Source organism: Lipophrys pholis (assembly GCF_963383615.2).
Source record: "Lipophrys pholis genome assembly, chromosome: 22".
Lineage (NCBI taxonomy): Eukaryota > Metazoa > Chordata > Actinopteri > Blenniiformes > Blenniidae > Lipophrys > Lipophrys pholis.
The window spans coordinates 2,790,484-2,805,607 of NC_137644.1; the positions used below are offsets into that span (position 1 = coordinate 2,790,484).

The 15,124-nt window shown below is 44.3% G+C and overlaps 2 protein-coding genes across 3 annotated transcripts in view; one reads left to right on the forward strand and one right to left on the reverse strand.

Moving 5' to 3' along the window:
* Positions 1-1,002: 1,002 nt before the first annotated feature.
* Positions 1,003-13,679, forward strand: mdm2 (MDM2 proto-oncogene). The gene is made up of 13 exons (XM_080492302.1): positions 1,003-1,111; positions 5,762-5,797; positions 9,082-9,152; positions 9,238-9,312; positions 9,719-9,852; positions 9,933-9,982; positions 10,628-10,683; positions 11,085-11,169; positions 11,502-11,695; positions 11,851-11,982; positions 12,085-12,153; positions 12,263-12,440; positions 12,601-13,679. The coding sequence occupies exons 3-13, from the start codon at positions 9,099-9,101 to the stop codon at positions 13,053-13,055; spliced, it is 1,482 nt and encodes a 493-aa protein (XP_080348428.1). The 5' UTR covers positions 1,003-1,111; positions 5,762-5,797; positions 9,082-9,098; the 3' UTR covers positions 13,056-13,679.
* Positions 13,680-14,029: 350 nt separating this feature from the next.
* Positions 14,030-15,124, reverse strand: part of LOC308127365 (plexin-B2-like) — a 95,724-nt gene continuing 94,629 nt past the window's right edge. For both annotated transcript variants that reach the window (XM_080492378.1, XM_080492377.1), the window contains exon 44: positions 14,030-15,124. This exon is cut by the window's right edge and continues 489 nt beyond it. The gene's annotated coding sequence lies outside the window, so the exon portion shown is untranslated.

Genomic DNA, 15,124 nt, shown 5'->3' on the forward strand with positions numbered 1-15,124 from the left:
TGTTACTGCAGGTTTCCAGACTGTTACTGCAGGTTTCCAGCCTGTTACTGGAGGTGTTACTGCAGGTCTCCTCCCTATAACTTCCTTCCTGTTATTGCAGGTGTTTTTGCAGGTTTTTAGCCTGCTACTGCAGGTTTCCAGCCTGTTACTGGAGGTGTTACTGCAGGTTTCCTCCCTGTTACTTCCTTCCTGTTATTACAGGTGTTACTGCAGGTTTCCATCATGCTACTGCAGGTGTTACTGCAGGTTTCCAGCCTGTTACTGGAGGTGTTACTGCAGGTCTCCTCCCTGTTACTTCCTTCCTGTTATTGCAGGTGTCACTGCAGGTTTCCATCATGCTACAGCAGGTGTTACTGCAGGTTTCCTGCCTGGTAATGCAGGTTTCCTCCCTGTTACTTCCTTGTTGTTATTGCAGGTGTTACTGCAGGTTTCCAGCGTGTAACTTGTAGATGTTACTGGAGGTTTACAGCCTGTTACTGCAGGTGTTACTATAAAAGAAGAAGCCATCTTCTCTGATATCTCATCACTTTCAGCCTAAAGTAACTTTTATTTACAGTCACAGGACGTCCAACATGGCGGCCCAGTAGTACCGTTAGACGTCTGACGTCACGGGTACAACCTCAATAGGCAACGACACTACACAACACAACACAGTACAGTACAGTACAAGTCAGATATAATAGGATAAACCTGATGTGTTCTAAAGTGTAAAACCCGGTATATCTCATACAAAGATGTGTTTTAAACAGACTAATGAACTGTGCAGCTGTTTTTTTAAATTATGAGAGTGTGTTTTCAAATTCTAGTTGTTGTTCCGCTCATGGCTCTGTGCGGGGTAATTATTTATATTTTAAAATTAAATCTACATGTTACTTGAGCTAATAATTAGTTATTTTTTTGGTTTTCTTAAAAATCTTGAAATAGAGAATCTTATGTTGTCATTGTCCGCTCTGTCTTCGGTGGAGTTCCGTGGATTCTCCACTAGAGGCGCCACGCCCGCTCACGCGTTACCCGTCGTTAACACACCGAGAATTGGAGTCTGAACTGTTCGCGGAACTTGCTGGATAAACACACTTTACTGGAGGTTTTTTAACCGGGAGTATCTGCACAGGTGCGTAAACTCCACTAGTTCTCACCCGCAGCAACCTTTCTGCGCTGTTTCACCGGGAGCATAAGATAAGGCCAGCAGCGCGGCTCGTAGGCCTCAAAGCCTCGGCTTTTCCTGACGGATTGCAGGCGGGATGAGCGTGGCTCCGCACTGTTTATTTACACGCTTTCACTTGTCGACTGACCGGGTGAAAACAAAACCAATATATTCACGTATAAAGGCTTAAATCAGGACACTTTGGTCCACTGTAGAAGTTGTGTTTTCGAGTAATTGTGCAATCCACGTGTGCAGAGTTTTAGGATCGTTCCCGCTGAAATGAACGTCAGTGAAAAAATAACATTATTTACGTAGTTATTATGAATTAATAATGTGCATTAGCTGGTTTATAGACCCGTATAGCAATTATTATTATTGTTGCTCCAACTGCAAAGACTGTTTTCACTAGTTATCTTCTGTAAAAGTGGAAGTGAAACTAATTTAATTTTACTAGTAGTTAATTCTTAACACGTTATGTCGTACAGGTGTCTTAATTCAAAGGAGTGTGTGTGTGTGTGTGTGTGTGTGTGTGTGTGTGTGTGTGTGTGTGTGTGTGTGTGTGTGTGTGTGTGTGTGTGTGTGTGTGTGTGTGTGTGTGTGTGTGTGTTTTTTGAGTGTGTGTGTGTGTGTTCAACCAGTCGAGAGAAACAAGTCCGGGCATATTTTCCGTGTGTGTGTGTGTGGTAATGTCGCTGACTCATACAACCTATCAGCTGTTTGTTAACTCGTCATATTTTCTGTACACTCACACTGACCGATGTCTGGACATATTCCACCAGGTCAAAGGTCACACACCACTAGTTAACCTCAGCTGCTTTTCTAACCCACCAATGTGATCATTTTTAATCGTATTGATAACCACAATTTTAGTACTGAAGTTCAAAATGTAATCTACTGTTTTCCAAACATTAATATTATTGTTATTATGATGGTTATTATTTTACAAATCCTATCACATTGTGTGTGATCCATCATTTTGAATTAGTCATTAATTGTCGGTAAATGTTGTTCCGGGTTGATTCTCACAGATCAATGTTTATTAAACATAATCACAGAATAGTTTAAGATGTTTGGCTGCTGGATAATCCTCTTTCCTGTTCGGTCACTATGATGAAGCGTTTCACTCAAATCTTACTAAACTGTTCCTGGGTGAAGCGTTTTAAATATAAAAGTAGAGCAGATGATGTTATTAAGTGATATTACATTCAGTTTTTAAAGTGAACGATACATGATGTAGTGGGGGTTTGGTGCACAGTAGCTCCTAGTCTGTTTGTTATAGTGAAAACTGGAAACCATCTAGGATTTTCTTCATTTTAACTTATTTCATGAGCTTTAAATGGGGTGTGTTGGAGTTTTACTGTGACTTCTGTCCTCAGATTGATGAACGGACAACTCGTCCACAAAACTGCAAACGCAGACAACTCGTCCACCACTATTTGTTTTCAGCATTTTTGATTTGAAGGATTGGATTTCAAAGTATATTTGATACATTTGGAAGGATTCTTAAGTATATTTGACACAAAAACATAAACATTGGCAGCTGTCCAGAGCCAAACTCAACAGGCGCACCGTGCACCGGCTCAGATACGGTTTTCAGAAATGTTCTTCTGAAAACAAATAAGCCCTAAAGTTAAAACGCCGCTTCATAGATGACGGCTTTGAGTGATGCGTTCAGGTGCTCTTTAAACTGTCGTAAGTCTGCCTTCTGACATGTTAACGAGCTGCAGGGCTCATACAGCAGCAACATTACATGATAAACATTAAAATATGACTGATAGTCATCAGCGAGCTCGAACCTGCATGCGCACAGTGTACAAGATTTATTTTAGTTGTCCTACAATCCCTCAGATTACACTCTGAGGTGTGTCACGACACACACACACACACACACACACACACACACACACACACACACACACACACACACACACACACACACACACACACACACACACACACACACACACACACACACACACACACACACACACACACACACTCTAAACCAGGGTGTTGGATGGTTAAACCTCAGTGCACATAAATAAACCTACTGTTGTGATGTTTAATGTGCTGAAGGTTGGGCTGGAGGATAATCTGGATTATTTGGAGCAGAGAGCTAAAAGCTGTGTTGATGTTAGGGATGAAGCGTGAGCAGTGTTCAGGAGGTGGCCTGGAGGTTGATGTTGGATCCGGACTTCATGTTGGTTGTGCTGAGTCGTGACTGTACGACTTGTTTCAGGAGACAGAGCGTCTCTGAGGCAGTCAGCTGACCCCCGGGGGGGTGAAGGGGGGGTCAGGACACGTTGCTCCTACAACAGGCTTGTTTCTCATTTCACAACATGAGAAATCAACTCATGTATTTCTGGCCTTTGACCTGCTCAGTCATTCAGTTTATTCACTAAATAAACTTCAGTTCAGGAAAACTGGAATTCCACGACATGAGCTCACTTCTGTTTTAAAGCTGAATGAAATGTGGTTCGACCTTCTGCACATCGTGAGGCTTTTCAGAACAAACTGAACATCTACAAATAAATCAGTGAGAAAAAATTTAAACAAGTGTGTGCGTGCGTAAAACACAAGGCTCAGTGTGAGGGACCAGGGCTTATTTTTCAACATTTGGGCATTACATAGTGAATTTCTGCTGCTTTCACTTTATTTCTGGACGTGTCTGAATCGAATGCTTCAACATGGAGGAATGGAGGTGTAGAATGATAGAACGCTGCTCTGAAACTGTTTCCAACGGCAACCTCCATAAACACTCTGATTAAAGTTCTCTTTCACATGAAGCCGTTAAAAGGCTCAATTTATGTCTAAAAACTCCAAGCTTTCATTTACAGTAGTTTGTTTTTTTTCAGTTGCTGATGAACCAAAAATATTCATTATAAAGAAGTTCTGTGGGTTAGAAAATAATATTGGAGCGTCTCGGAGCGGAGCGGAGCGCCCCCTGCAGCCTCACACTGCCTGCGGTCAGAACGTGAAACAAGACCTGGACCTAGTGTGAAAAAAACAAAGGAAAACTGCTTCTAAATTATATCTGACGTAGCTGACTGACAGGAGGGGCTCTGTACCATCTCAAGAGCCACGGTTCCGCGAACGCGGATTAAATGATCCCGTTCCCTCGTATTATTAACTTCAGGGAACGACTCATGAAAAAGTCTGGCTTCATTATAAGGAAGTTCTGTGGAGCGTCTCATAGCGGAGCGCCCCCTGCTGCCTCATGCAGACCTCAGCCTGCGGTGAGAACGCCACACAAGACCTGGAAGTGAAGTTAGTTACAATGACGTCATGAAAAGCCTGAAAAAAACCTGATTCTAGATTCTAGATCCACCAGCTGACGTAGTGTGACAGCTGGAACTCTGCAGCTCAACAGTTCAATTAGTCACGGCTCTGCTATCGCCCTTTAAATGATCTCCCTCCCTTGTATTATTAACTTGGGGTGCGCCTGTACCTCGTCTGAACACCAGGGGGCAGTGGAGCGCCGACATTTCAATAAATCCAGTTAACAAAACAACCAGTGAGCAAAGGAAACAACAACAGGAGGGTTACAGCCGATGAAATATTTAAATATTGAGGGCAAATCCAGAGTGACGCTGGTCACTGACCAATCAGCAGACGGCTGCGTTGTAGCTCCTCCTCCTGAGACCCTTCCTCAGTGCTGGGTACCTCAATGGAGGTGTAGCGGAAAATGTAACCGGTGGTTCCGTTTTTTTCCATACTATCAACAACTTTTGTGAGTGGAGACGCAGGAAAACCTGAACCGGCACAAACAGCGAGGAGGAACCGCGGGTTTCTAGGTACTGACCGAATTCAGAAACAAAGTGATCCAGAGGCTCCACTTCTCAACATGCAATGCAGATTACGCTCGCTGAAATATGTGACATGAAGTGCGAGGCCAGCGGCAAGAATACTTCTAATGTGAGGAGGAATACTTCTAATGTGAGGAAGAATACTTCTAATGTGAGGAGAAATACTTCTAATACTAATAATGTGAGGAGAAATACCTCTAATGTGAGGAAGAATACTTCTAATGAAGAATACCTGGTATGTGAGGAAGCTCCTGGTTGGGTAGTGGATGTTTCTCCAGGCTCCATGGAGCCTCGTCTCACCATGTTTCCAGAGGGGAAAGGAGCAGGAGGACATGGAGCTTCGCTTTACTTTGAGCTTATTAAGAAAAAAAACTCTGCAGAAAGTTGTGAAACATCTGCGACGTTACAATACAAGCAGTTGGATGTTTTGATATATTTGTTAAAGTTTATATATTGAGAAATACACATGAATTTTTTTTTTATTATCACACAAATTAACATTTGTTACCACATAAACACACATAAGTCCACAGTGGGTCAGGCCCGGTCCATTAGTCAGCAGGTCAGACTAGTCCTGGCATGTCTACATATATGATGGAATCAGCTGGTACAGAATGTGCTGACTCAGCCCTGCCGGGCCTTGATAGGCCCACTTGGACGGTCTAGTCCTGACATGTCTGTGCTGCCCTGCAACACCTCCCCCTGCTCCTCCTCCTGCTCCTCCTCCTGCTCCTCCTCCTGCTGCTGTTGCTGTTGCTGCTGCTGCTGCTGCATGGATCTGATCTCACTACTTTTATGTCTGTTTCTGCAGGATGAGCTGCTGACACTGTTTTCACTTTAAAACCTGGTGAGTACACACACACACACACACACACACACACACACACACACACACACACACACACACACACACACACACACACACACACACACACACACACACACACTAAATTGACCAAAATGTCTGGATTCAAGTAAAAAGGAGATTGTTAGACGTGTTTCTAATGTAAATATTGAGTCTCCAGATGTTGCCATTGAGGTTCATATTTTCATGCGTTAAGGTGGATGATCTGCTGTGTGTCTTATATAAACTGATTTCATTGAATTCAGTTTGTTGGACCAGACCGTTGTGGGCTAATGACAGTTGTACACAAACTGAGTGACTTTTGTATTAAATCATTTCCAGATGTGTGAGTGTAGAAATCCTGTTAAAGACGACGTACGTGTGCTGCGTTACAGTTTATTGGTGAACTGCTGAGGATTGAACTCTTGGAAGTTTTGTTGAAGCGAGATCTTAATTGAGTCCTATCCTCCAGATGTTCTCCTCCTCCTCCTGTTCACCTCCTCCTGTTCACCTCCTCCTCCTGTTCTCCTCCTCCTCCTGGTCTGGTCGCTCCAGAAACCTTCAGTATTCTAAGTTTCTAGCTCCTCCTTGATTTTCCTCATTTGAATATTGGATCATAAGAGCTGCATTCAGAATCTGCTGTGTCTGTGTGAGCTGGACTGGCTCCGCCCACACATGCCCATCTTGGGAAGAGGAGGAAGTACTTCCTCTCGTGGTGCCATGTGCCAGAGCAGAGCTGCCTAATTGTGGGAGGAGTCAAAGGGAGGGCCTACCTTGATTGGGATTGGCTAAACCCCCGATGACACTATATAGGGTTTGATTTCTGATTGGCTGGTTGGAGCAACACACTTTTTAAAACCTGAAACAAGCCAGGGAGAGAGAGGACAGACTGTCTTCACTTCTGGGACATCAGTCCAGGTATGGGGACGATTAGTACTGCTGGAGAACCTTTAGGAAGTTGATTTTGTATAATATGAGCCTCCAATGTAAATGTAGTAACGTGAGACAAAGAGCTGAGCCCTCGACTCTCTTCACTCTTCCAGTTGTTGTATCTTCAAAGATGTTCTGCACATTTCTCACAATAATTGTATTTTTCAAATGATTTGGAGATAATTTAGTTCTTCTGCAAAACGTCAAATGAGCTGATCAGATATTAAGTGTTGTGTCCTTTTATACTTGAGACCTTTTCTCCTCAAATCGTCCGTGAGACTGAAGTCTGACTCTTGGCCGGCGGCAGTCGGTTTATTCTGACTCACGTTTCTCAGATTCCTGCTCAAAGTTGGTTACTGGAGCTGGACTGACTAGATTTGTTGTGTAAAGCGTCCTGACGAGGACTGACGGTGTTTCTCATCCAAACGTCTTCAAGATGGAGAGTCAGTCTCTTCGTTTTCATGTTCAGCAGGAAAACTTTAATCCTGTTTTATTTCTAGACGGGTGAAGTGTTTGGGTGTAACAATACATTAATCCATCGATTCATTTATTAATGATACAATTACATCGATTCACATTGTCATCTTTAAGACACGCCTTTATTTTGAAATTCACGTAGCACATCTGTACGTCGGTGTCACCGTTTCCTCTCGCTCTTGCCGCCTTCACACAACGTGCACGACAGCGTCATGGCTAGCGCGAGCAGCCTAAAAAAGGACGACGTACGCTCACCTCTTGGAAATAAATCGGCGGTATGGAAATATTTCGGATTCCGACGGAAAGACGGCTCAATAGACAAAACCGACGCCATATGCAAACTGTCAGTGTGAGTTAAAATACTCAGGAAACACGACGACGTTGGCCGGGCACCTAAAGAAGAAGCACGAGCTCGACCCGCATGCTAGCTCCGCCGTAACCGTGTCTGACGTCACGCTAGCTTTGACCAGGTTCTTTACAAAAAGTCTAACAGAGCGATGAGGATCCCAGGAGCCATTTCATATTTCATTTGTAAAGATAAGAGACCTCACAGTGTTTGATTGTTACACCCAGACTGTTTACACTCTTTATTTAATGCCTGGAAGACTCCAGATGTTTTTTGTGGTTTGATAGAAATAGAAATGATTGTGTGAGATGGGCTCATGACCTCACATCATATCGATCGCAGGCTTGTGAATCAAATCTCATCGAGATCGTATCGTGACTTTGGGATATTGGCAAACATCGTATCGTCGTCCAAACATATCGACCTCGTATGGTGATTAGCTCCTCTAGTGAACGGTTTATATTTCACTGAAGTCAAACCTTTACTCTTGAACTAAATCATCAAACTGCAGCTCAGATTCATGATTTTAATGAAAAACCTCTGACAACAAGTTTGAATTTAAGTCCCAGCAGTTAAAATTAATTTTCTTTACCTTTTGAACAGACGACAGTCTTTGTGTAAATAAACCTCTTAAAATCTAAAACTCTTTAAAATGTCTTCAAAGCTTTTCTGCTGTTTACTTACTCAACTAATCAATAATGATCAGTTCTAAGAAAATGAACTTCAAACACTTTGTTTATTGATCCAAAGAGAATTGTTATGATTTAATAGAATATAAATATAGACATCGTCTACTTTTAAATGTCTTGCAGTGTTTTGTTTTTTCTGTGGTTCAAATGTGCTTTTGATGTTGATCCATGACTTTACTGAACAAGTCGTTCATAAAATCAGCTAAAAATGTTTGAATTTAATTTGGAAAGATCCCAAAACTTTAAAAATCTTCTCTTGAAAATGTATTAAAAGGCAGTTTTCTGTGGTTCTGAACGTTTTCACTGCTGCTGTATGATCAGTTATCGATCAGTTGATCAGCTGTGATTGATTCAACTTGTTAAGATCATGTTTGTGTTCAGTGACCGTCTGCAAAGGAGCAAAATTAATCACTGGAGTCTGAAACACTTCAAGTTCCATCAGTCACTTCATTCACTCAATTATTAAACTGATCAGTTCTGAAAAAAGCAAATAACAGAGCGACGTGGTGACGAGTTAAAGTCCTGTTGTTGTTCTTCCCTCAGCATGCATTTTATATTTGATTTAACCTGGAAACTTTACAGTCTGTCAGTGTGAAGAAAACACTTCAATAAGATGAACTGATCAGCTTGAGATGATTAACAACTGAGGACGGTCAGCTGTTTGTCCTGAGTGGACTGAAGCTTCAGCAGAGGTCAGAGGTCAAACAGCAGCTGACTGTCAGCCCCCCATGTTGACCCTGTGTGTGTGTGTGTGTGTGTGTGTGTGTGTGTGTGTGTGTGTGTGTGTGTGTGTGTGTGTGTGTGTGTGTGTGTGTGTGTGTGTGTGTGTGTGTGTGTGTGTGTAGGACCGATCAGCTTCACGATGTCCTCAGACAGGGAGCTGGACTTGGTTCACACTCTGGACGACAACAACCTGGTGAGAAGTGCTGGACTTGCTTCAGCTGCTGCTGAGCGTCCGTCTCTTCTTCTCTTCTTCTAACGCCGCGTTCTGATTGGCTCAGGTCCGACCCGGGGAGGAGTTCTGTTCTCTGCTGCAGCTCGCCGGAGCCACGAAAGACGTCTTCACCATGAAGGAGGTACGACCACGATCCTCCTCACTGCCCCGCATCCATCACTCAGTTGCTATCATGCTCCATCAGTTAGCGAGTTAGCATTAATGCTACCATGCTCCATCAGTTAGCGAGTTAGCATTAATGCTACCATGCTCCATCAGTTAGCGAGTTAGCATTAATGCTACCATGCTCCATCAGTTAGTGAGTTAGCATTAATACTACCATGCTCCATCAGTTAGCAAGTTAGCATTAATGCTACCATGCTCCATCAGTTAGCGAGTTAGCATTAATACTACCATGGCTCTGTGTTGAACTGGTCCCAGTCCATCATCAGTCCATCAGTCCAGTCCTGACCCAGCAGAACGGTGAAGCAGTGAGCTGCTGGTCAGTCTGCTCTGTGATGTGAAGCAGTTCCTCTCTCGACCTGCAGGTGATGTTCTACCTGGGCCAGTACATCATCCAGAAGCAGCTGTATGACCAGAAGCAGCAGCACATGGTCCACTGCTCCCAGGATGCACTGGGGCGAGTGCTGGGCGTGGACAGCTTCTCTGTGAAGGAGCCACAGTGAGTCAGAGCCTTGCCAACATGGCTGCACTTCCTGTCAGCTGTTCTGGTGGACTGACCAGCTTCTGCTCCCATTTCAGAGTTTTGTTTGCAATGATCACAAAGAACCTTGTGGCAGTGAAGAGCCCAGGTAGGACCTCTCCTCCTCTTCCTCCTCTTCCTCCTGACACACACACTGCAGGACTTCAGACCATCAGAATCACGTTTCCTCTAAGAACTCGTTTGTTAAAGTTCAGGCTGATTCTTCTTCTACTGCTCAGTTCAGTCTGACTGTTTCAACCTGAACTTTAGTGAAGCGCTGCGCCCCCAGTGGCCCAATCAGGAACTGCAATCCCTTCCAGAGTTTGTTGTTTCTCATAGTGTCAGCTCATTTCTCTCTGCTTTATATTGAAACTGACGTCTTGTTCCTGCGAAGGCACAGACACACTGACGTGAACACATTTTCTTTATTAACGGGCTTGTTCGCCTGCATCACGGTCAAAAGTTTGGTTTTATAGAGATGTATTGTTTACATGGAGGGACTTTTTGTGGAAAAGTGTTTTTTAAAGCAAACGATGAGGATTTGAAAAGAAAAAGACATGTTACTGTTGTTTACTTTGAGTGCTGTCTGGTGTGACTAAAGGTTTAAAATCGGGTCAGAAAGATAAAAATCTAGAAATATGAGAATGTTTTTACTTTAGATGCTAAAAGTCACATTGTCCTGCTTTGAGCATTTGTCAGAATCTCTGTCTGTTTGTTCTCTCTGCCGAGTTTAAACGTTTCTTTTCCGTCTCAGACTCTCCGACTCGTCATGAAGCAGCCAGCGGCCGAGCGACGGAGCGAGGACGAGAGGTAACACTGCTACACCAGCTTTCTGCGCATTCCTGAGGAAAGACAAACTCACCTGCAGTACCTCATTATGGCCACCAGGCCAACCAACACGGGATCATTTAAGTTTATTAAGACAACACAAGTATCTGAAATAATAAATTAACACTGTAAAATTTAGTTTTTTTATAGTGTAATTTCTTGAATTGTGTCCAAATTAAAGACAACTCATGATTAGAATTTAGAAGTTTGAAGGTTTATATGGGATTTTTTTTAACTTGTGAAAGAAATGAAACGAGTAACTCAGATGCAAACTAGCTAGTAACAACCCGTCCAGTGGCGTGAAGACTCACTACTGCCCGCTACTGCTCACCAGTGGAGAAACGTTTCATACTGGACCTTTTAAAGTGGAGCTTTGCTTCCAGGGCGCCGACACAAGAAGTCATTCTTCGTCTCCAGACCGCCGCAGGCGACGGAGGAGGAGGCGGAGCCACCGGAGCAGCGACCCAGGTGAGACCGCAGTGCTTCTGCTCAGCGATTGACTTCCTGTGACATCATGGCTGAGGCCACATCCACACGAAGCCAAAATGATCACGAGGCTTCAGGGCCTGTAGTACATATGCCAGGCCTTTAGGGGCGCTGTGTGCGAGGTTTTAGAATTTCCCCACTCTGGGACCCGTGTTAAAAAGAAAAACTGTTTTCGTGCTTTGAAAGCGCCGCCTCGTGTGGAGGATCGGCCAAAACCTGCTCGTTTACGTAAACCGGCGTCCTCGTGTGGACGGCTCCTAAACTCCTCCCACCGGTGACACCTTGACTAAACTCCTCCCACCGGTTGTCCTCAGGCCCGTCATGCAGCATAGACACCGAAGGCGAGCAGCAGGAGTTGGGGGCGGAGTCTGGAGATGAGGGGAGGAAGAGGAGGCGGTCCGACAGCTACTCCCTGACCTTCGACGGCAGCCTGTCCTGGTGTGTGATTGGTGGACTGGGAAGTGGGCGGGACAGACACAGCAGCCAATCGTCGGACTCGCACAGCGTGGTGAGTGGGCGGAGCTGCTCTCTGTTGCCGTGATGACTGTTGTATCGGTGTGTGACACGGTCTGTGTGTGTGTGTGTGTGTGTGTGTGTGTGTGTGTGTGTGTGTGTGTGTGTGTGTGTGTGTGTGTGTGTGTGTGTGCGCACGTGTGCGTATAGTCTGCGAGGTCAGAGGTCACGGTCGCAGCTTCAGAGTCCGACAGCGACAACTTCAGCGTGGAGTTCGAGGTGGAGTCTATCGACTCCGACGATTACAACGAAGACGACGCCTCTCTGTCTGCAGACGACCAGGTGGAGAAAACAAACACACCACAGTGAGACGCAAACACAACCCGGCACACACACACTCACCTGTGTGCGTGTGTATTCGTGTGTGTGTGTGTGTGTATTCAGGTGTACGAGGTTATCTTTGAGGCTGAGGAAGACGACTCGTTTGATGAAGACACAGAGATTTCTGAAGCTGTGAGCGCACACACACACACACACACACACACACACACACACACACACACACACACACACACACACACACACACACACACACACTCTGTTCTAACTGTGTGTCTCTTAGGATTACTGGCGCTGTGTGAAGTGTGAGGAGTTGAACCCTCCGCTTCCCAGGAACTGTCAGCGCTGCTGGGCCCTGCGTGACGATTGGCTGCCTGAGCTCTCAATCAGCTCCTCCCCCTGCAGTCCCAAGTCCCTCCCCCCGAAGCCCACCAACCAATCAGCCGCCAAAGAAGCTCCCGGTGAGTTTCAGTTAAGAAAAGACGTCTGATCCAAACGTAAAAGACTTGTTTGGTAGAAATACTCTGTCTGGGGTGCTGGAGGTCCTGGAGGACCTGGTGGTCCTGGAGGACCTGGAAGTCCCTCCAGTGTGTTAACCAGAAGCTGGTGTGTGTCTTGCAGGCCTGGACGTGGACGAGAAGGAAGGAGTCGACGTTCCTGATGGAAAACGAGCCAAAGCTACGGTTCAGTGTGAGAGTCAGTCAGACTCATCGCAGGAGGTGCTGTCGTCCTCCCAGCCTTCCTCCTCCTCTTCCTCCCAGGAGAAGCTGTGGGCCTTAGACTCCCAGCCCTCGTCCTCCTGCTGCGACTCCCAGGAGCTCCCCCCACCCCCCTCCCCTCCCCCGCCCGTCCCCGAGCTGGAGCGCAGCGTGTCGGACGAGTGGCGGCTGCCGGATTCGTGTCTGGACCCGTGTCTGATCTGCCAGTCTCGGCCCAAGAACGGCTGCATCGTCCACGGCCGCACCGGACACCTCATGTCCTGCTACGTCTGCGCCAAGAAGCTGAAGAAGAGGAACAAGCTGTGCCCCGTGTGCCGGCTGCCCATCCAGACCGTCATCCTCACCTACGTCAGCTAGTAGACCCCCCCCTCCCCCCGTCTCTCTGGTCTACCTCAGCTCAGACTCAGTCCGTCTTGTCCTGGACGACTGGTCTTCTAGTCCACATTTGAGACCCGATGTTCTTCTCTCACGGAATTTGCGCAATAATCGCCTGGTTCCTCCTCCGGTTCCTCCTCCGGTTCCTCCGCTGAGTAATGTGATCTGTGTTGGTGGTTGATTGTTGGAATGAGGAAGTCGGAGCCGACTGGAGAATGTTTCCTCCTCCTGTTGGATGTCTCTGGTTTGCCGTGTGCTCTCTGTCAGTGGACCCTCTTCATTGTTTGACTTCTCCTCTCTGCACTTGAGTCTGACTGAGGATGGTGGATCAGAGTCAGCAGCGCTTTATTTTACCGGATCTAATTTCACTGGTTAGAGGTTTGTTCTTTTCGACCGAATCCATTCCTGCAGGAAACAACTCTTGAGTATTTTTATATTAGAATAATTTAATCCCACAGAGAAATTATTGCCGTTAAAATAAAGCGTTATTTATTTATTGAAGATGCTCATTTTTATTTAAGACCATTTTTCTCTGAGCTCTTTAAATAAGAATATTAATTTTTTAAATTTTGTGCTGAACTGAATAAAATCTAACTTGTGATTCTGTTTGTTTGATTTCTTTGAACCATTAAACTACATTACCCACAATACCCCTGGGTTATACCACCCATTAAACTCCATTACCCACAATGCTCCTCGATTTCCTCCACCCATTAAACTACATTACCCACAATGCCCCTGGGTTTCCTCCACCCATTAAACTTCATTACCCACAATGCCCCTGGGTTTCCTCCACCCATTAAACTTCATTACCCACAATGCCCCTGGGTTTCCTCCACCCATTAAACTTCATTACCCACAAGGCCCCATGGGTTTCCTCCGCCCATTAAACTCCATTACCCACAATGCCCCTGGGGTTCATCCTAGTAAAAAAAGACCAAACGTTAAAAAACATTAAAGTTGAATCACACAGAAACTTTACTTGTAACTGAAGTCGTACACGAGAAAAGAGGAAGAGACATTAACATGTTTCACGTTTCTCCTTCATTCACTTCTTTTTTCTCCATCAAAAATTACTTTCATTTCAAAAAGGACAAACTCTGAATCATTGACAGGAAAAATATGAAAGTTTTAAATTACATGGAAGAAATAGAATAAAATAAAATTAAAATACTTTGAAGTGTGAAAAATTACTGAAGAAATGTGAGTATTTTTAGGTATTGCTAAAACAAGAAATTAAAAAATTAGACAGTTATATTTAATGTGATTTTACTGTTTGATGCATTTTAAATCTTCCATAAAATAAAACCTGGAGCTCAATCCCACGGATTACAGAATAAAAAAGTAAATGTTCAGATTAAAATGGAATTTGAAAATAAAGTTTGAAATTCAAAACATTTTCTACTTTAATGTGGAAATGTCAAAAATAGACTCAAATTATTCAGGAATTTAAAAAAATCCTCCTTTAATCCAAATATTGATCCTAAAGTTGAATTATTGATAAAATTATTTTAAAGTTAAAATCTAAAATTTCCATTTGAAGTTTCAAATGTCAAAAAAATCAACTTTTTTACCGATTGAGACTTTTTGAAAGTTTTTTCAAAATGCAAAACTAAAAAAAAACTTAGTGTTAAACTTTTGTTAAAACGTGCGTTTATTGTTTTTTAATGTTTGTGCTGCTTTACTTTGGTAAAAAAAATGAACTTGTGAGTTTTTGAAAGGACGTGAAGGTGTTCAGAAGATGCTTCAGTTAAACTGCTGATCAATAAAAGAGAAGTCAGATATAAAACGATGGGTTCAGAGTCGGACAGTCATAATTCTTTTCAAAATAAAACAATGCTGGAGCTCCGACGGTGATCAAACATGTTGGATGAAATGACGCGTTGGCGCCTCCGCTACCTCCAAGCTACAACAAAGTGAAGCTGTTTGATTCCGACACGCAGCCAATCCCCCGGGACTCCGGACCTACTGTGACTTGCTGTACCTGAACGCGCCGGCCTCTGATTGGCTGGTCTGTACCGTCGTGGCGTCTCATTGGCTGGTTCTTTGGG

Excerpts from the sequence above, each read along its gene's own strand:
- mdm2 (XM_080492302.1), top strand. The coding sequence starts at position 9,099 with ATGTCCTCAGACAGGGAGCTGGACTTGGTTCACACTCTGGACGACAAC. Across the intron at positions 9,853-9,932 it reads TTCTCTGTGAAGGAGCCACA|AGTTTTGTTTGCAATGATCA; the intron begins GTGAGTCAGAGC and ends CTCCCATTTCAG. Across the intron at positions 11,696-11,850 it reads CGTCGGACTCGCACAGCGTG|TCTGCGAGGTCAGAGGTCAC; the intron begins GTGAGTGGGCGG and ends GTGTGCGTATAG.